Source organism: Pleurodeles waltl, chromosome 8 (genome assembly GCF_031143425.1).
Source record: "Pleurodeles waltl isolate 20211129_DDA chromosome 8, aPleWal1.hap1.20221129, whole genome shotgun sequence".
NCBI lineage: Eukaryota > Metazoa > Chordata > Amphibia > Caudata > Salamandridae > Pleurodeles > Pleurodeles waltl.
Genome location: NC_090447.1, coordinates 751,547,530 through 751,573,451, shown reverse-complemented (window position 1 = coordinate 751,573,451; position 25,922 = coordinate 751,547,530). Strand labels below are relative to the sequence as shown.

At 44.3% G+C, this 25,922-nt stretch overlaps 1 protein-coding gene across 1 annotated transcript in view; it reads right to left on the bottom strand.

Annotated features, from left to right (window-relative positions):
- ANOS1 (anosmin 1) overlaps positions 1-22,811 on the bottom strand; it is a 425,810-nt gene extending 402,999 nt beyond the window's left edge. The window contains exon 1 of the mRNA XM_069205001.1: positions 22,465-22,811. Coding sequence (XP_069061102.1) covers positions 22,465-22,689 — 225 coding nt within the window. The 5' untranslated portion in view covers positions 22,690-22,811. The remainder of the gene's footprint in view (positions 1-22,464) is intronic.
- Between the last annotated feature and the right edge of the window lie 3,111 nt (positions 22,812-25,922).

The following is a 25,922-nucleotide window of genomic DNA, read 5'->3' as shown; positions in this document are numbered from 1 at the left end:
AATAAAAAAGTTTGAAAACCACTGGACTAAACCAATGGTGCTTACAACTTCGCTGAGAGTTCATCAAAGACCGTCCATATGCTTTGATTATAGTGCCGATTGTTTGTATGCTTGCTGTGTACCAGGTGGCCTGGCATTGCAGTTGAGCGCATGGTTACAGGCCTGTTGATGTCTCCCTTCTCAGACACAGAGACAACGCGGCAGGGAGGCCTCTTATAATGTGCAATAAAAACTAGTCCAATATTTTCAAAGAGGCATTTAAGTATTGCTAAAAGAGCCAAGAACTCCTTTTTTTCTCCCCATTTACGAAGCAGCTTTATGTCCGCTGTATTTGCTGTCTCTGTTTTGAAGGTCGAACAAGGGCAAGCTGTGCGTTAACATTAGCAAATTCCAATTTGAATGCAACTTTTTGCACTGAGGATCCAAACTACCCAATTGTAATGCAATTTCTTACAGTGTGAATCTGAACTACCTAATTTTTATGCATTTTTCAATGTGAATAACTATTCTATTTCTATTTTAGTGTTTTATAAAGCGCATGGCTGCCAAAAGGCTTTCCAGCGTTAAGTGCAGAACCACAGAAGGACAACAGCTGAGAGGCCCTATGAGGGAAAAAAGAAGGTCTTCAGAGATTTCTGAAAAGACAGTTCAGAGTCTACTGAACGAATTTTGACCGGGAGGGAGTTCCACAGTTGGGTTGCCCTAAAGGCAAAGGATCTGCCTTCCCATCTCGATCTTTTAAACCGGGGTATCTTGACCAAGGATGCAGATGAGGATCTGAGCGGACATTGGGGAATGTAAGGGGTTATGTGTTTAAGAAAAGCTGGACGTCTGTTACGAAGAGCTAGATGAACAACGCAAGCTGCTTTGAAATTTGTGCGCTGTTCTATGGGTAACCAATGAAGGGAGGCCAAGGCGGGTTTTTCCGAAATATGACTAGGAATGCCTAACAAGAGATGGGCATCAGCATTCTGTATTACCTGCAGCCTCCTCAAAACATATTTACGGGAGCTCATAAACAGGACATTGCCATAATCAAGACGTGAAAGGATTAGGGCCTGAATAATAAGCCTTTTGGCTAAAAAAGGAAGAAATTGAAACATTTTCCTACATGTCTTCATTGCACAAAAGCAGGAGGAAGCTAGTTTCTTTGAGTGGCATTCCATTGTGAGGTGTGTGTCCAACCAGAAACCCAAGCTTTCAATGGTATCTTTAGAGGGAGGAAGAGTATTTAATCCAACTGACGCAAGTAAGGAGGTCTGGGGAGACAGAGAATGTCCTAGCACCATGACCTCAGTTTTTCCATCATTTAGTTTTAATTTACTATCCAGCATCCAACCTGCAACGTCCGACAGACAAGAGGAAAGGGTCGCAGGTTCTGAGTTACTCTTGGTGCAGAAAGAAAAAAAAATATTGAGTATCATCCGCATAGGAGATGAGAGATATTCCATATGGTTCTACGATCTTCGCCAAAGAGGCCATATAAATGTTAAAAAGCGTAGGACTCAGAGAGGAGCCCTGTGGAACACCACAGGTCAAGGGAAAAGTATCTGAATAGTAGGACTGATTCAAAACTTGAAACGTCCTATGTGACAGAAAAAATGTCAGCCATTTAAGACATTTACCCTCAAATCCCATCTGGGCGACTCTGTGTAGCAGAATCTTGTGGTCCACAGTATCAAATGCTGCGCTCATGTCAAGAAGAAGAATCCTGCATCTAGGTGGCGGGTTGTGTCTTCAGTAACAGCCAAAAAGGCAGATTCCGTACTGTGAAAAGGTCTGAAGCCCATTGGGGTGTCATGAAGACAGTTATGTTTTTCCAAAAAACCTGATACCTGAGAGTTGACATGTTTCTCCATTATCTTAGATGCAATTGGGAGAAGGGCAATAGGTCTGTAATTCTCGGGGAAAGAGAGGTCGGGATTAGGTTTCTTCAATAAAGGTTAGACCACAGCATGTTTCCAATGAGGGGGAAGACAACCAGAGGACAAGGAGTCATTGAGAATCCTCGTAAGAGCCAGTGTTACAACTTCTGAGCCCAAAGCCAACATGGAGGGAGGGGATGGATCTAAGGGGGAGCCTGATTTGATGGAGCAGAGGTACTCATATACCTCCTTACCCTCAATGGGCTGAAATGCTGAGAGTGGTGCGCAGGGGGATAAACCGTTCGTGCACAACACCCCATTATCCCTCTGCCTCAAATTAGACTGTTTGACCGAAAAGGAAGCCTGAATGTCAGATATCTTTTTCAGAAAGAAGCAGGCCAATTAATTGCTCTGTTCCTGGGAACCCTCTGTCAAGGTTGTACCTGAGGGAAGCTGCATCATTTCTCTGATGATTGAAAAAAATCTCTTTAGGGGAACCGAGGGATTGTTCAATCTTAGCAGTAAAGTAGGAAGCCTGCTCCAATTTAATTTCTAAGTGGAAGAAATGGGTAAGGCTTCTATAAGCTCTTTTTAAGCCAGGATCATATGATTTCTTCCATTTTCTCTCCATCCGCGTACATTACATTTTTTTGACCTAACAGGAATGGGGAAAACCAGGGGGCGATCTTTGGGCGAGTGGTCTTAGTTATGGTCTTGGTGGGTAGTACAATATCTAAGGATTGAGAAATCCATTTATCAAACTTGTCTGCCATGTAGGATAGGTCTGGGAATGCAGTAGTCTGCAGATTGGTAAGGGTATTAACCCAGTCTTCTTTATTTACTTTTGACCACTGACGAATGGTAAGGTGGCCACGCGAATGGTGGATTAAAGGGATGGAAGTCCGAAGGGCCAATGTAATTAAAAAGTGGTCGTCCAAGTTAAAGGGGGGGGGAGGATCTGCTACAATATTGGAGATGTTACCAAAAACTAAATCGACTGTATGTCCTTTACAGTGTGTGGGGCCGGATATTAACTGAGGAAATCTAACGCTGCTAGATTCCCTAATAGCATTGTACTAGGACCACTGCAAAGGTCCTCTGCATGTATGTTAAAATCCCCTAAAATGGTGCAGTTGGTATGCTTACAGGCATAGGTTGCTACAATCTCAGGAAGGGCCTGAATAAATTAACCATAAGAGCCAAGGGGTCAATATATCAAAATGCCCAAAAAGGTAAAAGTGGCATTTAGTGCAAGTGAAAATGATAGACTCTCACAATCCGGGATAAAAAGGGAGTTGTTGGAACATTGAATTGAATTTTTATAGATAATTTCCAATTCCACCCCCTCTACCAAGTGATCCATCAAGGTGAAGAATTTAATAATTGGGAGGCAAAGACATAATCCCATCAGGAGTAGAGCCCTCTAGCAGCCAAGTATTGGTTAAAAACAGAACATCTGGCTTGCAATCATCAAGTAGTGAGAATATATGAAGCTTATGGGCTGGGAGAGAGCGTCAATTTAGTGACATTAACTTATAAATGAGTTCCTTCTCTCTTACAATGTTTGGAGGGGATGTGTGATGTAAAAAGGTTTTACAGGGGTTCTGTCTGGTGGCCAAGGGAATAGAATCCTGTGAGCAGTGGCCCAAAGACATCGATCATTTATTAATATCTGAGAGCGCGTCCCTCGTATAGATCAATCTAACCAGGGCTATGGACTGGGTACTCCTGTCCCCTGGACCCTGCCGGATGCAGACAGGTGCAGACGGGCTTGCCTTTGGCGCGCCAGCGGTGCGCCCACTGTGCATCCGCTTGCATTGTGGCATTTTAATGAGCAGGCGGCCCAGGAGTAAAACAAACAACTAGACCACTGCCCAGTAAAATGGCAGCCCTAAATGGAACCACCAACACCACAAGAAGGAAAAATGGACGCCCGGAGGGGGACAGAATCCAAGAAGGAGAGGGAAAACGATCGCCGATAGGCGAGAAAAGGTAAAGGCTTTCTCCAAGGGCTACCGGCTCCACTGAACACGGGGGCCGGAGTCCAAAATACTTAAAAAGTGCAGATCTGAGAACACTATTAAAATAAATAAAAATATGTTTTTTTCGAAAAAGCGGCAGGCAATGGCAGTAAAAACATACAGGTTGAGGTAAATCTGAGCAGCGCAGCGATTAACTATCTGCTTTTAATGCACTTCCTTTCAATGTGAATTATAACTCACTATTTGTGATGTAATTTATTTGAACATGAATTCTAACTATCTATTTTTAATTCACATTTTCTTTCTTAATCTACTACTCAGTGGTCATTATTTAAGTGGGCGGGGCTACAATTTCCCCTTATCTGGTTTATTTCCATGCAATTATGATTTTCAGTATGTTTGACCGTTACCTTAGCATCTTTCATCTCTACGTGCTGTGTCACATTTTTAATTTATACAAGCGACCCAAGGACAGTTTTTGTCTCCTACTGGACTATTCAGTTAACAATTTAATTTAGAAGATTTATTCTCTCCTAGCCTAACATGCAAACTATTTTTCTTTCTTTCTCTATTGCTTTGTATTTTGTCCACTATCAGGTTACACCCAGCTGTGAACACCAAAATAACACATACTTGCTAGTTTTATGTTTTCCTGTATTCAGTTTTCCTAACCACAATTACTAAGTATTACATCAATATATGTGTACATATTCTTTTCATTTGAGTCCGGTGTTATCATCCATCCAAAGAAGCAGAGAGCTGCGTACAGGCATGCTCTGCAGGGGGTAGCGTCTCCACATTGGGTTTTGTGTTAGCATTCATGCAATGATGGTATTGAACCACATTACTAAGCCACAGTAAAGTCTATTAGGCACTGGCAACGAGCCACCGAAAAGCTCCAGTCCTGTATTCAGGCTATCCATAAAGAATATACAGGAGGTCAATGTATATATCGTGAAATTCAAAGGAGCCGCTTTTCATGTTTGTTGGTAATTGTGAAGACTGATTTAGGATTTACTATTTGGTGGCACAAAAAGCCATTCCTTCCTATTTATTTCTATGCTCAAGTTGGAAACCTCCTATTGCCCCTGTTTAACCAATTACTCCTCAGGTAATCATTCTCAATTTGATTATACTGAATTAATTGTTTTTTGTTTTCTTTATTTCCAATATTTTTAGTTATTATCGATCTCAAGATGTGTGAAACATTCAGGGAGCGTATTTATACTTGTACTTTATTTATTCAATGGTGATGTGTGTCGCATTGCGTGCACGAGCCTCTGGCTAAAGCCTTTTGTGTTATGCTTCAAAATGTCTAACACTGGCACAAGGTATTTTTTTGTTGTTTTATATCCAAACTTATAGTCCGGTACACCATTCCACAATATCCTGCTGTTCGGCAGTTCCAGAAACAAGGAATGAAGATGGTATTTTTTCATCAGCATTTGCACCTTTAAAGTAGTTGCTAGCATACTTTGCTGTATAATTTTTAAATTATGATTCTGTGCTGACTTTTATGGTCGCATTAATTTATGATAAATAATCATTTTAGGGAGAAAGAAGCCCAATTCATGTTCACTCAGCATCCTTGGGATGCAACATATTCAATCAACGGGGAGTGATCCACACTGGCAGATATAAAACAGGGTCCCTGGAGAGGTGTCCCGAAATCCTCAGGTAAACAAAGGTACAGGGATATGGTTAAAAACAAAAAGGTGATATATTTTCGAAATTGTTTATCCCATATCTCACATCAAATGGTATGTATTTAACCGTAGCCCTGTACCTTTTTATTTTATTTTTTAGATTAAACTGGAAAGTTTAGGTACAGAAGGTGATTGTATTGATCTTTTCATTGCACAATAATTTGTTCAGTGCATAGACAGAGTTGGCATTCACCCGGGTACCAAACCCTGCGATGGTGCCATGCAAGAATAAACCACATTCATGAATATCTAAACCATACGTGGGAATTACTGGTTGAGGGTTTCAGGACAACTCCCCAGGGACCCTGTATTATATCTTCCAGTGTGATTGATTCCTCGTTGATTGAATACGAATTAATTTATGATCTGTGCTTTGCTTGTCAAAAGTTGTTCCTTTGATTTTAAGTTGCGTTGTACATTGTTCCTACACATATAAGGCTGTTACCTAAGAAAGGATTCTTAGTGAGCTGAACAGTTGTTTCTGAAATATGCAGTAATCTGCTATCGTGGGTTTGGAGACCGAGTGAGCCAAAATAGCATTCCACTCACCTGAGGTTCTTAAACTGAGTATCATTCGAATTCCAGCAAGTTCAACTCAGCCTTTCATCCTTCTGAGGTTGTTATAGTAGGTGCCACGAAATTGGGTAATAACCATATCTATTAGTTACACAGTGCCTAGAAACTGCAAACATGGAGTGTGAAACACTATATAAACACAGTTATTAGTATCTCACAGCTGTGTTTGCAGCCACATCTGGAAATTAATTAAAATTATAATGTCTATGAATTTATGCGTACCTCGTCAAAAAAATTATCTGACAGGGAAGGATAGAAGGGTCTTGTGTTTAGCGGTTCCCAAAGAGCTACACTGAACGGAAAACACCTAGACGAAAAAGGACTATGGTAATTTCAGTGCCTCTAGATACTGTTCTTTTTTTCGGCAAATGCGACTGAAGTCTTGTAGAGAAATTACCCTTTTATTACAGGCCCAATATAAGAATAAATTTGTGAAGCACCTAGACCTCATTCAGCAGGACCAAGGCAGGGCTCTGAAGTATAAACAATGTATTTTGAGTAAGTTATTTATTTTGTGTTGCCTGTACACAGATTCGTTGTTATATAAAAACTAAGATTTGTGTTTATTATGACACACACTGTGACTGAAATCAAGGATAGCAGCTGACAGAGTAAGTAGCTAGATATGAGCAGTGAATCTGACTGTAAGTCAGGCAGGAGAAGCGTGTGGATTATGCCCTGCTGGCCCTATTCTCCAGGTAGAAGCTAACCATTGCAGTAAGTAGTTAGTGAACTGGGTCGATATTAGAAGTCCAGATTTTCAAAATAGACACTGGCAAGTGGTATTGTTAAAGCTTTGTATTTCAATGTATAGCACAGCAAAAACATATCTTTGTATAATGAGTTTGCACTCCCAAACTTTTTGGGTGGTACACATTTTTAGGCTCATATGGTTTGATAGTGATTTAAATGTCTACTTGGTGACTAATGCATCTTTGAAAAAAGAGTTAAATTCCACATTCCAATTTAAGTTGACCTCTTTCATATATGTAAATACCTTGTCCGAATACTCCTCCTCCCCCACCCCTTCTTGCTTCAGCTGCTCTCTAGCCATTGCTTCACCCCCACTTTCAATCACTTCAAACATCTCCTCTACATCAGTCAATCATTACATTATTCATGAAGTAGAATAGACGTGGTTCTGACCATTGACTCAGTCTTGAATTAAAACATACCTTTCCAGGCCCTGTTATACAAGCATTACCAAAACCTATCGGTCTGGAATTGGCTTGCAGCCTTTTGGCTTTGTCAATGCTTGTTTTGTCATGGTTTTTTTTAAACCTTTATAGTTGGAGTAGGTGCTGTGCCTTCATCAATATAAAACAAATGGCTAAAAGCAAAAATATTTGTTTTTATTCTAAAAAAATCAGGCACTGCATAGTAGTCTCTGGCACTGAAGGAAACTACACTGAGTGCGGAGGTGGTCATCATGAAAGAGCAGAATGCCGTCACTCACAGACGTTAGCCAATGGCTGACATAGGATGACCCACTGCCCCTGGCTATATATTGTAGTGCGAGGAAGAAAAATGTAAATGACACAGTAACAGACCAATGGATGAAGAGGACTAACTCAAGGTCTCTGCAGGTAAGCATATTACACATAGAAATTTAGAAAAATCAAAACATCTTGACTAACACCAGACCAAAAAAATCAAATTGATTTGTTCACAAACTTTTCCTATGCCTGCTGAAAAGCCTATCAGAATGTTCACTCTGTACTCCAACACACAACTGGTTTGCCATTCAAACTATTTTTGCCCTTTCCTGTGTTGCTGTCTGAAATGTAGATTTGAACAGTTTATATATACTATTCAAAACATCAAATTGCTCAAAGCACATTTTACTGGCGCCGCTGGTTGCCTTTCATCCTGACAGTTGTGTGCTCCAACACTCCTAGGCAGGGATGAAAACATTCTAGGTTATACTGTTATTTATGTTGTGATACATTATATATTAGCATGGAGATGGCAACACCATTGAGTAAGGTTGTTTTGAAGTTAGTGCAAGTGTAGCATTAGTGTGCATTGGTTCAGAAGTTAATTTAGCTAATCTTAAGATTGTCTTTTTTAGTTACCCTTCTTATCTGGGAAAGTTAATCAATGATCAGAGGTCAATGGTTCGACTTTGCACTCTGATTAGAGGGAGCTTCTTCTGGTCTGTTGCATTTCCTCCTGCCACGAGGGTACCCTGTGAAAAGCAGTTCCTCATAGTCCAGAGAAAATACACGGTAGCCACTTCAACTATCAGTCAGGGGAGCATAAACCAATCACAGGCTTTTCAGTAACTAACAAATATCTCTTCGCGGGTAAAAGGGAAGCACATATCTGGTAGTTAACCTTCTGCTGTGGCAAAGGTCTTGGTGTCAAAAGCAAGACACTGAAAGGTAGTGATGCAAAAATAAATCGATCTTGATAGTACTCATTACAAGTTTGAATACAGTGGACTCCATGATATCTTTTTAACCCTTTCAGTTGCATTTGAACAAGCAGGGCCAGACGAGTGTGGCGGGCTCTTCTCTTATAACTGCTCTGATGGAATTGGCAGACGCGAAGGAAAACCAGTGCCATTACCAACTGCGAAATGCTTTCTTGAAATTAATCTTCGCAACTGTAGTTAATAACTGCCTTGCTTCCACTTATACCTTTCGGGCAATTACCTTTTGTGCCAGCACTGGTATAAATATGAATGAATGTCAACTGAGTGGAACATTTCCCATTACCCTACTCCTGCTTAAGTTGAAGTATTCAGCCTCCGTCCACATCTTGTGTGGGCCATTGGATAAAGCACGAGTCCTATGCATTCTGAGTAACTGAATTTGTAAAATGTCAGCTCTTACAATGAGGTTCAAAATATTTCAAATGAAAGGAAGCAGTCATTGCAGTTGAGTGAAAATATATCCTTCCTGACAGACACTTTATTAATGTAGCGTCTAAAGATTTCCTTTAACTCAGCCACATGAAGTGCTATTTTTCACAAATGATATCGCTAATGACAACACCGGTGACATTGCAACAACATACCAGTGTTCTAATATAGCTTTATATCCAGCCAGACAGGGCTATACCAGCCATTAAAGGCCTGCTCTAGCGTTAAAGACGTATATATGCAAAATATTATCTAAGAAATGGTCAGTAAAAGAGGAGCAAATGTGAAGTGAAATGTCCATGTGCTACAGGCCTTGAAGGAATCATAAGTCAAAAAAATCACATATCAATTACCAGCCTTTAGCATACTCTAAACAAATAAACACTACACAGTGTCACTTTCCATCTCTGAAACTCATCTTTGACATGTACACAAAAAAGTTAGCATCATATGTTTAATTTGTGCTGGAGGTTGTTGGTGGTGGTTGTTGGGGAGTGTGGCTTATTTTTCATTGCCAGATTTTGATCCAGAACTGAAAATAGAAAGGGAGGCACGTGAGAAGAAAAGAGGAAGAGAAAAAATGAGAACAGTGACAAAGGGAGAAATCTGGGATGAAAGAATGAGAGAAAGACAGGTAAGTTGGTGGAAAAAAGACACTAAGTGAAAGCAAGACTAAACAACATGGTATTCAGCAACCCCAACATTCAGCAGCACCCGTGGTGGTCGCCTAAGTAAAACTTTGTATTCCGAACTAAATAAAATGTTACTGAAGTGTCCTAGTAGGTTGATGTTAGTATGTGGTACGTGAAGAAATATATAACGTCATGAATAATTTCCCCAGTCATTTCATTAATATCGTTACTTTTAGATTTTTTCTGTCACTTCTACAGCTGTTCTAACATTATTCTTACATTATATGAAGACTAGCTTAAAGAATATGTTCGAAGATTTTATTATTATTATATATATATATATAGACCCTTATGTAGAGGTTGTTACCGAATTCTGACAAAACGAACTTGAGCCTCCTTCTAGAATTAGATTTTTTTATACTGATACAGGAACAAGTAAAGCAGCACATCTTTCAATTGTTTACTTGCGCAATGAGTTCCTCTTTATAGCAAATTCACTATCAGATGTAAAAGGGACTGAGTGGAGAAGTTGCTAAAATGGATATAACTCTTTACCGATAACAAAAAAGAGGTGGGCTTTGCATATGTTGAAAGAACTCTATGTACACAATGGTTGCAGTAAAAGTTAATCATTTGCAACAGAAAAGGCTGAGGGGAAGTGCTGGCCTCTTTGTGGCACAGATTTGAAAAGCGTGCAGTAAAGAGCCATAAGACACACTTGCTGCTCAACTGCCATGCCATACACATGATGCATCAAAGAAAAAAAAAAAAAATCCTCTTTGTACCTCTTCGCCTTCTGATGCTGTCGTGGATAAAAGGCCATCACTGTGCACGAATCATTAGAATCATATACAATACTGATTACCCTTTTCCAGGTTTTGAGGGCAATTTGCTTTGCTACACAGTGGAGTATTGCTAAGTCAACATCAGTGATGTGTGAGATCTGCACACACAGGTATGAAAGGAAGAACAGTGTTTACAGTTCTTTATGGGTACTAACCACTTATAAATCTCATTAGACCCAGTAAAAGAGATGCTCATGCCCAGGATCACATTTGTTTTCTCCCATCCCCATGCTTGGTCTTTAGGAGAGCATGTAATACAACAATCTTTGGTGTCTCTGCAGTGAGCTACCCCGGGGAAAATAAGTCCATAGGAATCTAGAAGCTGAGTTTACTTTCTGGCTGTCGAGGGGATGAAGATGGGACTATTGATCAATCTCGTTTATGTAATGGGGGATGGGTATATTTGGTAAATTCCGCAACCCCAGCACTACGATGAATCGACATACGTGCCCAGGAGAGATGTTACAGTGTTGGCACGCACGTGGCTGATTCCTCCTATTGCTTTGCTTGAAATAAGATGAATGTATCAGTTAACCAGGGTAGCCATAAATCATACAGTGCTTATCGTAGTGGGCATTCGTCTTTGCTAAGCAGATACTGAAAGGAAAAATAGGTTTTGAAATGTGGCTTAGTTCCAAAGGTGTTGTAGTTTGTAATGTCAATAGAAAGCGGTTATCATCTTTCATTTGCAGAAGGGGGTCTGATCGGGTGCATGTACACAATAGGTTGCTAAAATTGGAAAGAATGTGAAGGATTAAAAAAATTAAAGCGTCAAAACTGGTGACCTCGGTACCCCAGACGTTGGTTTCTAAGATGGCTCTGGATAGGGTGACCAGGCGTCCGAGATTTGCCGGGATAGACTTCTTTTTTCACCAGTTGTCCCGCTGATTTTGGGGAATTTAGCTCATGTCCTGGTTTTTAGAGAGAGTCGACTGAAAACGGTGGCAGTGTATTTTTATGTTTTCCAAAGTATGGATACTTAACAGCTGTTATAAGAAAGCAATTTCATTAACAAACATGATACTGGCTTGAAGTGTTGTATTTTGTTCATGTTCTTAGTGCCTCTGCAGTAATTCTTTGCTGATTAACGCTGGTATTCTGCCCACTCGGTTGAGGTAAAATTGTAGTCCTTTTCTGTGTGTATGAAATTTCCTGGTTATTAGCTTTTAAATTCTCGGCAACCTACCTTTGGATCATGACAAAAACAAATGTAACTCTGAGCAAATCACTCATGTAGTTGTACATAAAAGTGTTAAGTTATACAAATATATAAAAGCTGCCACAGTGTGATTTGTAGTACTGCCGAACTATCTCCTTTCAAAATGCTCCAAACTACAATTTATATGCTTTCAATAGAGCTCTTGCTATTTCTTGGACCTTGGTTTGTGTTGCAATAGGTGGATAACAAATGAATTGCAAGCAATTACCAGCCAGGCAAACTTTTGAACTAGATTATTTCCCAAATACATGGAATATCCATGAATAAAAACCTGCATTCAAAATTTGCCAAGATCTTTACAAAAACAGTTACTCTTCTAAAAACACAAAATAATAAAGTCTGCAAAAATGCTGCAATATATCATTCTCTCCACAGGTGTTCGTAAAACTAAACAATAAAATCAATCACAAAAAGTACAAACATCATATTTTCAAAATAATTCACGTGAGTTATGGGGCTTCTAAGACAAAAAAGTAATTCTGAATATCCATAACAAGTGAGGTTTGACAAACACCTTTTGAAAATCCTCATTCTCTTGATATGTTGCAAAAATAAGCAGCCTTCTAGAAGGCTGATGAGGGGGAATTCTGCAATGACCTTGCATCGAGAAGTCTCTGTTCAGACGCAGGCTGTTTCTCAGATTTGGGGAAACTCCTGCTGAGATGCATGCAACACTTGCACTTTGATAAACTCTGAGATAGATTTATGTAGCAACTGACCTGAGGTAAGAAAAACTATTTAATGACCGTGTATTGCATGTGTTGTCTTGTGCAGGGAATTTTAGAATTATAGGCTAAGAGGGAAGAAAAGGCCTACATGGCTCAGAAAGCAGTTCCACCCTGTCCCTGTTTGGCTTTTGCTATCTTGACTTGGCCAGGCCTGGCCTGGCATAGCCTCGGACTTTTCCGTACATAGTCTTCACAGTCTAAGAGTCTACTGGAGGTGATGCATATTTAACCACATTCCATGCAACTATCTTTGTTATGGTCTTCATTATGCTCTGCTCCACAGTTCCGCAACATGTCTGGGTGGTCTGACAGAATGTATATACTGATAGTTTCACTTCTGCCCAGTACCATTACCTCAGACCCACTTGCCATTTTGGGTTGTGCTAGACACATTCGGCAACCAAGATTTCTTAGCTGAAATGGCTTGTTTCAGTAAAAGCTAATCCACACACCTTATCCAGTTGCTCTCAAACCTTGCTCTGCCCTTCTAAAAAGCCCAAGAAGCTGGTGCCACATCCAGGTAGTTCTATTCAGTCTTCATTGGAGGGGTGGCTACAATTTTGAACAACTCGGGGTAATCGGATGTTCATTGTATCCAGAAGGTGCTCGCAAAGAAGGATTAAGTCTGGTCCCATTCAGCTAGTAGGTACAGTTCATATCACCTTGGAAGTAGTCTCTTTGCAGCAGTCCTAAAATAATTTGCCAGGAAAGGACTCTCCTTTTCACTTTACACCCTGAAACCAGATTTATAATCTGAAAGGGAGGTTTTACACTGTAGCCTACGAAAAAATGAAGCTGGATTCCCCTCCCAGCTTGAAGAGAAGCAGACAACTGACCAGAAAAATCTAGAAGGAAGACGGAGATGACTGAAGACTGCATGGAGACTTCAAAAAGGTGTAACTCGTCCTGAACCTACAAGAACCACCCTTACCACAAATAACCGATAAAAAGAGATGAGGAACTGCAGGGATTATTCCACGATTGGTAGCCTGGTGAAACTGCATCATTGTCGTTCTGAATGGGGGCGTGGTTGATGCAGTAGATCGAGGATTTTTGAGCTCCTGCTCGGCGATTCCCCCACCCAACAACAATCTGTAATTATCTAAACCCAGGAGGTAGGGGGTGCAAACACCAAAGAGCCCGCTCCTGATGCTACTGCACACCACGACGGGCTCTGGGAGCCCTCAGACGCAGGAGGAGAAACTATTTGCACTGATGTGAGCCAGGCGCAGCAGCGCTGACAAGATGGCAGCTGCGCACTGCTAGGCCTCACCCTGAGGTCCGAACCTGTGCTGTGACGTAGCCCCTGCTGGGACTTAATGGGGTGGGTGTATAGGAGGCACCCCTGAGGTGTGCAGCTGATGCTATTTTCTTTTCTGGAGCCAAAAAAAGACCAGTGAGGGCTGCGGAGATCCCCCCAGCCACCTGGGATACCAGTAGTATTGCAGAGCGTCAGATTAGTGTCTAGAGGGTCACAGCCAAAGTGGGGATAACTGGCCTTGAAGGTGACTGGGGACGAGGACTGCCACACCTGCTGGTAGAGCCTTATATGGACTCTAACTGGGGACTTGAGCTCACACCGCCTCAAACACCAAGTGCTGCATACATGAGGGGAGAGCAATGCTCCTGCATACTGTGCACCATTGGACACCCGCACTCGGCACGACTGAAGACCCCTGATTCTTGATGAGCAGGTGAAGGGCGGCGGTTTCTATTAGTCTGCATGTGTTGTGATGAATCTAAAGAGACAAAGAATAAGCTATCAAAGAAAGTTCTAGGTCTAGTGTGTTTGCTACAGGGCTGCAGAAAGTACTTCGCATAGTGGTTTCCAGTATGCACCTCAGAGTGATCTCTTAAAACAAGCCAGTGCACACATTCTTTGTGGCAGCCATTTTCACTGGGAACTTGGCATCCCAAATACCTTCCTGTGGGAAAGACGGGCAGGGAAATGGCAATAGGTCTCTTCCTATAAACTATTCCCCACATTCATCTATATAAGGTTCACTGATGATTTCTTTATCATTATTTGGAAGTAGGGGCACGTCCTATAAACAGCCGCAGGTTTCAGTCTGCAGAAATATCAGTTTCCATAGGAAAGGTTGGACTGGGATGTACTACTGTACCAAAACATGCAAAACCAGAGGGCAATTGAATGCACAGTGGCAAGCGCAATACAGGCCAGAATAAAAAGACTCAACAATGCTTGGGTGGGAATATACCTATCAAACCCCGTTTGACACCCTAACAACTCTCCTGCAGTGTGTTCTTGTGAATAATCTTTTGTTAACTCTTGTCTCTTTATGAAATCCCTTCGCTGAAAAATGATCTGGAGTTACTTATAAAGGATCACAAATTAAATTATTTGCAGCTATAATTTGAGGACTATCTAACTGAACGCAGGCTCATGACGAGCCTATCCCGCTGTCGCTTGAGTTCACATTAAAAGATCAGATTTTGGGTGAATTATTTTTCCAACAAGTGCACTAACAAGGAAAATTTCACCGAGATTGACAGAGTGCTCTCAGTGAGTAGCAAAGAGTATCAGCAAGATATTATAAAACTATGAAAATATTACTATAGGATGTGATGTCTATATGTACAAACATATTTTCTTAAAGACATAGACTGGGAGAACCTCTTTGATCCCCTAGGCCCTGAATTAATTTCTCATATGGGAGGAAAGAGCAAAACACGTCCACAATGTGGAGCAGGACTCTTTCATCAATGTCTCGGGTATCTTCCAGGAAGCAACGCTGGGCCAGGGCATCTATATCTGCTCATCCGGGTTCTAGCTTACCCTTTCCACTCCTCTGAGGTTATCTGGCAAATGTGAAACTTATTCAGAAAATTCAACATAATACATATTACTGCATCTAGTTAATATTAATACCCCATGGTTTGATAATTAACAGGTTCTGCAAAATCCTCTTGTTCTGAGTTTATGTTTGCAAAATGTGGAATTACCTCCTTTGCTCCCTTCAATATTACGATAAAGCTTTAAATTAATAAAGGACACTGGGCAGTTTATTAGAATGCAAATATACACTGTCAACATCTGAGGAAAAAAAGAGAGAGGGTGTGCGTTTTCTGCCTCTCTGGTGGGCTGCAAGATGCCATGAGCTAACCATGAAAGCCACCACTGTCCAGTCTACTTGCTGCCTCCTGCACTGTGGGGCTGGAATATTTTTCGTAGGCCTGATTTTCGTTTCCAGTCCGGTGGATCTTTTACAAACGGAATTGATTAATGGTTGACCATAAGGGCTCACGTAACTGTGACTTCTATTAATGAGGGTTGCTAATTAGCAACACTTTTGGGGGATATAAACTACCCTGAACAAATTGGTCTCTGAGAATCCCAGGTCGTTTGTGCTGGTAACTTTGGCTGACTTTGCTGGAGAGGTGATGTTGCTCTGGAACACACCGCCCAAGATACTACTTACCAAGGAAGGAAATGGCAACAACCATTGTGGGAGCTAAAGGACACCTCATACCCAGCAGCTAGAATGAAACATGAAGTGTATTTTCCTTGCAAGTGCATATGAACGGACATGAAGGGTACTCAATATTTGTTCACATGCCCATGTGTTCTTAATATCACAAAACAGTTGTCTACAACGGAATGTCCGTTCATCCCATTATTTTGACATTCTTCTAGATATCTACACAGGCATGGCCTAAATACATCACAATGATCCTGGCCGTAAGTCCAAATAACATGTGTCAGAAAGTGTGAGACTTTAGAGGGTCTGCTGCACAGGAGCACAGTGATCATTAGTGCAACACATGCAGTGGGACTCCGGAGCTTCCTTAGTGTTATGAGGGATCCACTGCGCCCCCAATATGTCTGTCTTTTGTTCTAACCAAACTGGGTACAATGCAGGGCCAATTTCCTTGCAATGGGGTCCGTGACACACTTACTACGCCACTGCGTTTGTATTATTTTAAAGGTATCAATATGCAGCAATAATTCTACCGCAAATTCCAATATACAAAAACTGCTGTGGTATTTTTATTCAACCTCACAATGTCGTTTTTAGTCTTAACTTTCCAGAACTTCTAGAGAAGGATCCTTTTGGCGTCCATGCCCTAAGATGGTAAATCACAACAGGGGCGCGTAGTTAGTGCTCGTGCAGCATATGCAACTGGACCTGCCCCTAAGGCGTAAGGCCCACCGCACCCAAACTATGACAGTCTTTTACTACCAAACATGGGATTTTAGAAGCCCATTTTCTATGCTTTGACTGATCGGGGTAGCTCAGGTTCCCATCCAGAGGGGTCCTGGCGCAGCAATTCGGACTAAAATGTTTCAATTCATTTCTATTCTGGGATAACAAAGTCTAATTTGCATATGGCTGATCTCTGTCCACAGGAGAATGGTGGCCAAAAAAAAGTCGGGCTGACATCTATATAATAACCAGTGGCTGAGTTTAATTCAAGCATTCCGCCCATCACTTGTTGCGAATTGCACTGAAGTCCATGGCATTCCTGGCTGGCCCACTGCCAAGACAACAGCTGGGTTTGAATACAGCAATTAACTAATCATAGATTTATAGCTACCTAGTCCTCTCTTGCACCAAATATACTGAATTATAACTGATTTCCCGAGTGCAGACGACATGCTCACACCCTTCGTAACTAGTTAGTACAATGGGGAGCGCTTCTATCACAAAAATAAAATCAATGCGAGCTGCAACACAGCCGAACTCCAGCATTCATCTCTGAGGGCGAACAATACTGAGAAAGTAAACGGGCAACGGAGAGCAGGCGGGGGAATACATTGAAAAGAAATGGGGTCGTTAATGCGGAACAAATGACCATTGAGAGTAAATAGCAAGCACAACAATTGATGGCACAGAGGACAACGAGACACCCTGAGACAGAAGTGCATTAAAATTCAAAAAAGAGGCTACGTCAAACCATGAAAAGAAACAATCACGCTGGGAAGTGTCTTCCTGTACTAGTACCCCCTGCTGGGAGAAACTTGGAACTGCTGCTATGGCGAAAACAGTTTAATTAATAATAAACGTCGTTCGTCTTCCTGTTGTATATTTTGTCACCAATCAAAACAGAGAATCGTGGTCCAAAAAGTAAAAGCTTCCAGGTCAAGAACCCACAGAGAATGGGTAGGCCGAGAAGAGGATGCCTTGTCACTGGCTCTCACACACACACCTCGCGATGTGTGTGTCTTGCCGCCATCTGTTCTTTAAAGAGTAAAGGCAGGATCATTTTCGCAATGCACAACCAATTTATGCAGCAGGGTTGACAAAATGAGGCAATAAGAAAGGCAAATTATGGTACATAGTGCAGCATATTATTTGACATTATCATTTTACTAGGCTGTCCCTTTACCAAAATAATAGTGACTGCGCGAAGGTTCCGACTCATTCATAACAGTTTACCATCTGAACGCACCAATATGCAACATAAAGTGACCAGTTAACCACTGCTAAAATCGGCCCCTCTGCAGCACCAGGTATGGCATTTGTAGTAACTTTTGTTACTCTTGAGATAGAGACTATTTTTGTTACAATCTGCAAATTGTGCGAGAGATACAGGGTTACGTGGCAAGTGTGGTTAATCCATAATAGCTACATGTACAGAATCGCATAAATCTAGTGGCCTAGAGTGTATGGGGTATGAGAAAACAAAACGTTACCATCTGGCTAACCAAACAGGCTTGAGGCAGGAGGCTGACTCTCTGGTGGGCTCCATGCTCCTGTGCTTCTGAGCCACCACACAGGTCTGAATGTTTCAGCATTGTATCTCCCAAAAAAACAAAAATAATCTCCACGTGGTATTCCATTCCCACACTAGGCCGAAGTGCTAATTCTCCTTATTCACAAAACTCAAAACAGAGCTCGCATTTGGCCATTTATCAAATCCAGTCTCCAAATATGTTGTCCTTTTTCGAATTATGCCATTTGACTACTTCACTCGGTGGAGTATCAAGCCACTGGCCAAATGCAAACAAGGAAAATTGACTGCCGTGGTGGTCCTGCCGTGGCTATAGGATGCAGTGGGCCCTTCACTTCCCCCCGGCGCCAATGCACCTGCTGTATTACTGACAGCAGCGCCACTAGATGGACTAAAGTCAAGTGTCCTGCACACGGATTGGTCCGCACAGCACCCTTGACGATCTCGCGCCTCCCCAATGCAGCGAAAGCCCAGTTGGTTAGGCGACTCTTCTTGTAACGTGCAGGCCATGAACGGGTCCCAAGGTCAGTTCCGGGAAAATCTACTCAGCCCTTTATCCTTTTAAATAAAAGGCCGTGTGTTCATTTAGGGATAATAAAACCCAGGTTTCCAATACATGAAAAGGTATATTGAAACTGGAACACTGTCCCAACTAAGCACTATATTAGTCATCCACCGTTATTCTTAAGAGTATCTTGCCAGACGACTGTGTACTAATTACGATTGAAAGGAAATGTCTGCTTAAATGGAAATGTTAACTTAGTTTGAGCAATGTTCTGGAATTATCTGAAAATACCAAGGACGTGAGACATCATGGCTCGCACCCCTTTTTGTTTGATACATTCTCACACTCATATAATGCGAGCCATAGAAACGGGGGTTTTGAGCTCTTTGGAACAAGGTTCGGCGAACTAGCTGCAACAACAACAAAAAATACAACTATTTAAAGAGGTCGGGCGGGGGGACACTTTCTCCAAGTGCTTCAAACGTTGTGGCTCGTGCGCCTGCCTGGAAAACAAACCGTTGTCAGAGCTTCGAGGCTCCTGTTCTCAGCCCTTCATTAAAGGACAACATGGTGATTCGGGGAAGGCCAGGCCCTCGTTTGATGAGATTTGTCGCCGCCAGGCTTCTGCCCGGCCGTTAATCCCTGTAATTTAGATGAATTGGCTCGTTTTAGGTGAAGAGTCGAGGGGCTCTGAGGAGCCCTTTGAAATCGATTAAGGATGGACGTGACCACCTATCAAGCGTACTGCAGGCGCTAGGCGCCTCTTGCTGCATCCAGTATAGGTGGCATTTCATGACGTACGTTTGTGGAGTGTGTTGGGTTTGTGGGAGTGGTTGGTGCGTGTGTGTGGGTCTGTCTAAGAGCGAGTTTGTCCTCTTGTCAACAAGAAAGCTTCATTTACACAGGAGGCAGAGGCACCTTTTGTACCTCGTGTGATCTAGATGTGGCGAAGGGATGCTCCTCGGCGATATTTCCCGTCTGCCGCTTCGAGGCGCACATAAAGAAACACCGGCGTTCGAATTGTTTTTAGCTGCCTTCCACGATAAGAGTCACACATGCTGAGCCTAAGCCCCCCTACCCCATCTCTATGGTTTTTAAGCACAGTAGGAAACAGGGGCTATGATTATCCCATTTAACGGGCTCAATATACCGACCTCGAAGGATGGAAGGCTGAGTCAGCCTAGCCAGGAATCTAACTCGTATTCTGCACATCACCTCACCGATCCATTCAGTCAGCGAATGGAAGACACTGGCATAAAAATGCGCCCCTTGCCCTTTTCACTTCCTTTTTTTTAAAAAAAGGGTAGTTCTCAAGTGGCATTGTCCAGCTGTCTAGGACACAGCCCCTAAACAATAGTGGCCGACACAACATTGTCCCCGTCCTGCCACCGCTATGGAGTCAAGCAGTTTCACCACACGTGGTACGTGACTACCACTTCGTGTGAGGGGGCACTCTTGCACACTCCCAGGTCGGAACCGCAGTAGCCCTACCTCGATGCTTAATCTCAGTTTGGACCGCGGTCCGAGGGTCTTCCATGCCACACCCGCGCGCGTCTGGCACACTCCTTGAACCTCTCCAGTGCAGGCTTCTTCATCGGTGCATTAACATCCTTCCGCCCTCTCCACACTGCACGGTGCGCGTTCAAACAAACCAGTTCGACATTTACAGGAGCCACGGTGAGTCTGTTTTAACGTGTGTATGCACATGTATACATTTAGGGGAATGCTGCGTCTCGGTGGCTCACACTGACGTAGCACAACAGACCAGGATATTTCCACTAAAATAAATGCTCCACCGCTGAGGGAACGATGCCGGAGTATGCACTGCAGGACTGATATATCTGCTAGGACAGGTTGTCGTAGCATATATAAAATAAATCGCATGTCGGAGAAACTCTTAGGCGATTCCAAACAGGATTCCATCTCTCAGACCACAATAGGCTGTAATTACATATTAAGTGCTTGAATCTCAAACCGCCTGTGTAGCAGGTTTTTACAGTAACCCCTCGTACGGCTGGGCCTTTCAAAGCCCTCAGAAGTGTGAAGACCAGAGTGGACTGGTTGAATCTTGAACCCGTGTTTTGGGGTAACAGATAGATCATCAATGCGGTGGATGCATTCATTAATCCACTGATCCACAGGAACTCAGCTAAATGACAATAACATATCTGAACATATGCCTTTTATACAGCACACTTTCACCCCAAGGGACTTCTTGGCGCCACATAACAGATGAGTCTTACAATTAACAACGGTGTGAAATAACACACCCTTCTGCACTTAATAGCCGCACCGCTTTTATACAATCGAATCCTGCTTTAAAACTTAGTTTACCAAATATCTGTTCAATTTAGGCTGCTTTTACACATTCCCGTTGAAATGACCGCATATTAAATACAACCTGACCACAGGGGGAGAGGGGCAGGAGTCCCTGGGCAAAGTGGAAGCCTCCACAGTGCTTCGACCACCCACCATAAAACACCCGGCAGCAGTGCCCTTTCAGGCCCATGTCGATTTATTTGGCTTCCTTACGCCAGCAAGACGAAGCACGCCTGCATTTACGACTCCCCGCAGCAGCTTCAATATATCACTCACAGATAACACCGTGCGCCTCTGACTACAGTGAGCACATCCCCTGGCTACAGACACCTGCCGGCCGCCCTGTGCGACACGTTCTCTGCCTCTCAGGTGTACACGCCACTGGCTCAGCCTCCGAAAGTAAACAAAAAGGACAAGAAAAACAGCATTGCAGCGAGCGGCAGCTGAGCCCCCTCCCCTCATCATTCACCAGCTGTGAGGAAGAAACACTGACAAGAAACGCGCATGGAGGAGGGCGCGCGCCTCTGATGTGGTGGCAGGGGGCTTGTACGGCGCTCCACGGAGGGGCACGGAAGTGGGATGGCAAAGTGCTGCGTCCCTGTGACACACTTCGCAACGGGCACTGCCAGGAGCTACTTCGACGACTCTCGGCAGACAGTGGCGTAATAACGCAAAATGATGCCACCCACAGAAAGGCAAGGCGCCCTTCCCCTGAATCTCTAACATCTCTAAGATATTAATTGGCCATGGGCTGAATGGCTACTCCTAAAAAGTTAGTGCCCCGTTCTGGCTGACAACCCTACCCCTGCGCCGCAGACTAGGTTACGCCGCTGTTAGCAGACAGTAATGACCGTTACACACGCGCTTGACTCGAAAAACGTTTCTGACTTATGAGACTAGTGGGGACGATGGTTTCCCCGTTCCCTCTCGTTTGAAGGGTGCCAGTCTCATTTGAATAATATTCACACACTTTTGGCAAATTGAATGTCTACAAACACTCTCCTAGCACCCTCCCTCCTCAAGAAAGTTTGAATCCTTTGACTTCAATGGAGCACACTTCATCCCCATAGATGCGAGAAGAGAACAGGTAGAGGGAAGTGGGTTTATAGTAGCCCGGGGTTTGTGTATGTTCAGCTTGAGGCTTCCAAAAAATATTCGCCAACTAAGAAACTGAATACAAACAGCCATTACCACAGCATACATACGCTGGTAACTAACTTGCATCGTAACACGCCAGTATCCCATCACATGGAGACATATTTACAGAGTCCATTCTTAAGTGTTAAAAATTCGCCCGTGCACCATCAGTGCACTCTCCAAAGGAATACAAGGTTGCAAGTTAATATGGAACTATGCACGTCCCCATGAACTCCATTTTGAGACATACTCCCAGACTTTTTAATTTTTAGTGAGGAATGGGTTTATCTAGCTAAACTGTCTCTAACCCTACAGTGCCCCATTTTAAAATGACCCATGTTGCATCCGTGGAAGGGCACCTGGGTCGCGCCTTCTCTCCCACCGCTGTACCTGGAAATGCTTGATGTATGTGGAGATGCGGGTGAGGTGCAGGCTCAGGCAGCGGGACGTGCAGCGGGCTCTGCATATGCTCGCACTGGAGAAGGACTCGTCCTGTTGCTGCTGCTGGTGCTTGTGCCTCCCGGGGCCCAGCAGCGCCCGGCTGCGGGGCAGCCCGCTAATCCACAGTATGCAGACGGCCAGGAGCAACGCGCCGGGCTCCTTCAAAGCGAGCATGACGAGCGAGAGCGATCCGAGCCGACAACACTCCGGTCAGAAACTAAACACGACCAACTTGCAGACAGTCATTCAACTCTGGCTCCCCATCAGCTGCAAGCACTCCCCCTGCATCCGAGTCTGGCCCGGCAGGGGGCGGGGCGTCCTCCCCCTTTGGGCGGACCAAGCCTTGAGTGACAGGGAGCAGAGGCCGCCTGGCAACGGAGAAGGCGCGCGTGCGAGAACCATTCGCTCTCTCACGGCCGGCGAGGGGCGGGCCATCGCTCACCATGGGCGGGGCGGGCCGGGAAGCAGGCTGGTCGTGTGTGCGCGAGGACGGCCGCACAGGGAGCGATCGGCGGCGGAGTCGTTATACATCACTGCAGGCTCCAGTGCGTGCGGCTCTTATAGCCAGAGGGTCGACTGCCAGTGCTCAGGAACCAGGCTCTCTTTTGAATGTGTGTTCACAGACACGCACTTGTCTACTGCAGACTGCGAGCTCCAGACAGCACTGGAGAAGGATTTCGGAAAGTTTTCATACAAACTAGATAGATCCAGGTAATGGAACTCTCCCACTGGATGTTGAGACTGGCGAAGCATCTCAAAGGTCCAGCTAAAGGTGCGCACTGCGAGGTCCCTGCTCGTGACGAGATGGCAGAAGTCAGTCTGCGTACCAGATTCGACCTCCAGCACGTTGCCCCAGTGTTAGAGAGACCAGGAGGCACCCTAATGTATTTTGTGATCAATAGTCGCCTGCTGGTGCTTTCAATCGGTATGGTGGGGTGGCTGCCCGATTTCACTAGGAATCTTTACACACAGACAAAAACGCACACAACTCTCTTCCTCTGTCTGTTTGGAAAGACTTACAAAATGTTGGTTATTGCACACATTAATGTACTTTCTCTCACTTAGTAGTCCTACCAATCTACATTCCTTTCTCTTTCCACTGCCTCTTTAATCCCTCTCTTGCGCCTTGCTTGTCCTATAATATATTTCAACATCAGTGCCAGCGAGATTGTCAGGACAGGAAATCTGAAGCTAACACCCCTCCAGTCATACTGACCAAGCTATGCCCCTGCTTAGAAGTGTACTTTATTGGTAGAAACAGGGAGCCTGCACCCAAAAGGTCCTCCCTCTGCGACCTCCAACTTCAGCTGCTCAACAGTCCGCATGTGATCTCTCAAGAGTGAGGTACCAGTAAATGGAACATAAAGTGAAGCACAAATGATTCCATAGTGAGGTAATAAAGTTGAAACAAATAAAAGACTAAAAGTAATGCCAACATACACTACACCCAGCCCTTTAATGAGTGGTAAACTAATGTAAAGGATGCTGCTGTGAATGCAACCAAGTAGGCCAGTGCACATGCCATTACACAAGACTGCACGTAAAGACCACAGACCCAACTATTAGAGCAAAAAATTAATTTATTGGGACATGTCTGCAAATAAAATTAAAATGTTACAATACATCATGAGTTGAACACCAGCCACACTAATAAAAATCACGTTTCTAACCCCCACCTTAAACCTCCCCAATATTCACAACGGTCTCCTAAAGTTAACACCTTTAAATAGCCATCCTTATTCTTCAGCGTCATACCTATTCTTTCCTACATTAACATAAAATCCCTAAATTATCAATCCATTCCACATTACTATGCTCAAGATTCCCAAATTTCTGAACCAGAACCGCACCTGTGCTCTCTCACTATGGGTTCATACAGACGCACGTGACTCTCCAACCACCCATCAATCCTCTAAAAAATGCACTAACCAAGAAAACCCTGATCAAATCAAATCAAATCAAATCATTAACATTTATAAAGCGCGCTACTCACCCGTGCGGGTCTCAAGGCGCTAGGGGGGAAAGGGGGGGTTATCGCTGCTCGAACAGCCAAGTCTTTAGGAGTCTCCGGAAAGCGGAGTGGTCCTGGGTGGTCCTGAGGCTGGTGGGGAGGGAGTTCCAGGTCTTGGCCGCCAGGAAGGAGAAAGATCTCCCACCCGCCGTGGAGCGGCGGGTGCGAGGGACGGCAGCAAGTGCGAGGCCAGCGGAGCGGAGGGGGCGGGTGGGGACGTAGAAGCTGAGGCGTCTGTTGAGGTATTCCGGTCCCTTGTTGTGGAGGGCTTTGTGTGCGTGGGTGAGAAGACGGAAGGTGATCCTTTTGCTGACTGGGAGCCAATGCAGGTGTCTCAGGTGTGCGGAGATGTGGCTGTTGCGGGGTACGTCGAGGATGAGGCGGGCCGAGGCGTTTTGGATGCGTTGCAGGCGGTTTTGGAGTTTGGCGGTGGTCCCGGCGTAGAGGGTGTTGCCGTAGTCCAGGCGACTCGTGACAAGGGCGTGGGTCACGGTTTTTCTGGTGTCGGCGGGGATCCAGCGGAAGATCTTGCGGAGCATGCGGAGAGTGAGGAAGCAGGCGGAGGACACGGCGTTGACTTGCTTGGTCATGGTGAGAAGAGGGTCCAAGATGAAGCCGAGGTTGCGGGCGTGGTCTGCGGGGGTCGGTGCGGTGCCGAGGGCCGTGGGCCACCAGGAGTCGTCCCAGGCGGACGGGGTGTTGCCGAGGATGAGGACTTCCGTTTTTTCAGAGTTCAGCTTTAGGCGGCTGAGCCTCATCCAATCTGCGACGTCCTTCATACCCTCTTGTAGGTTGGTCTTGGCGCTGGCGGGGTCCTTGGTGAGGGAGAGTACAAGTTGGGTGTCGTCGGCGTAGGAGGTGATGATGATGTCGTGCTTGCGTACGATGTCGGCGAGGGGGCTCATGTAGACATTGAAGAGTGTCGGGCTGAGCGATGAGCCTTGAGGTACGCCGCAGATGATCTTGGTGGGTTCTGAGCGAAACGGAGGGAGGTAAACTCTTTGGGAGCGGTTAGCGAGGAAGGAGGCGATCCAGTCCAGGGCCTGGCCTTGGATCCCGGTGGAGCGTAGGCGGGTGATTAGGGTGCGGTGACAGACGGTGTCAAAGGCAGCCGAGAGGTCGAGGAGAATGAGGGCGACTGTTTCACCGTTGTCCATCAGGGTTCTGATGTCGTCTGTGACTGAGATGAGGGCGGTTTCCGTGCTGTGGTTGGTTCGGAATCCGGTTTGTGAAGGGTCGAGCAGGTTGTTGTCTTCCAGGAAGGTGGTCAGCTGTTTGTTGACGGTCTTTTCTATTACCTTGGCTGGGAAAGGTAGAAGAGAGATGGGGCGGAAGTTTTTCAGGTCGCTTGGGTCAGCCGTAGGTTTCTTTAGTAGGGCGTTGACTTCAGCGTGCT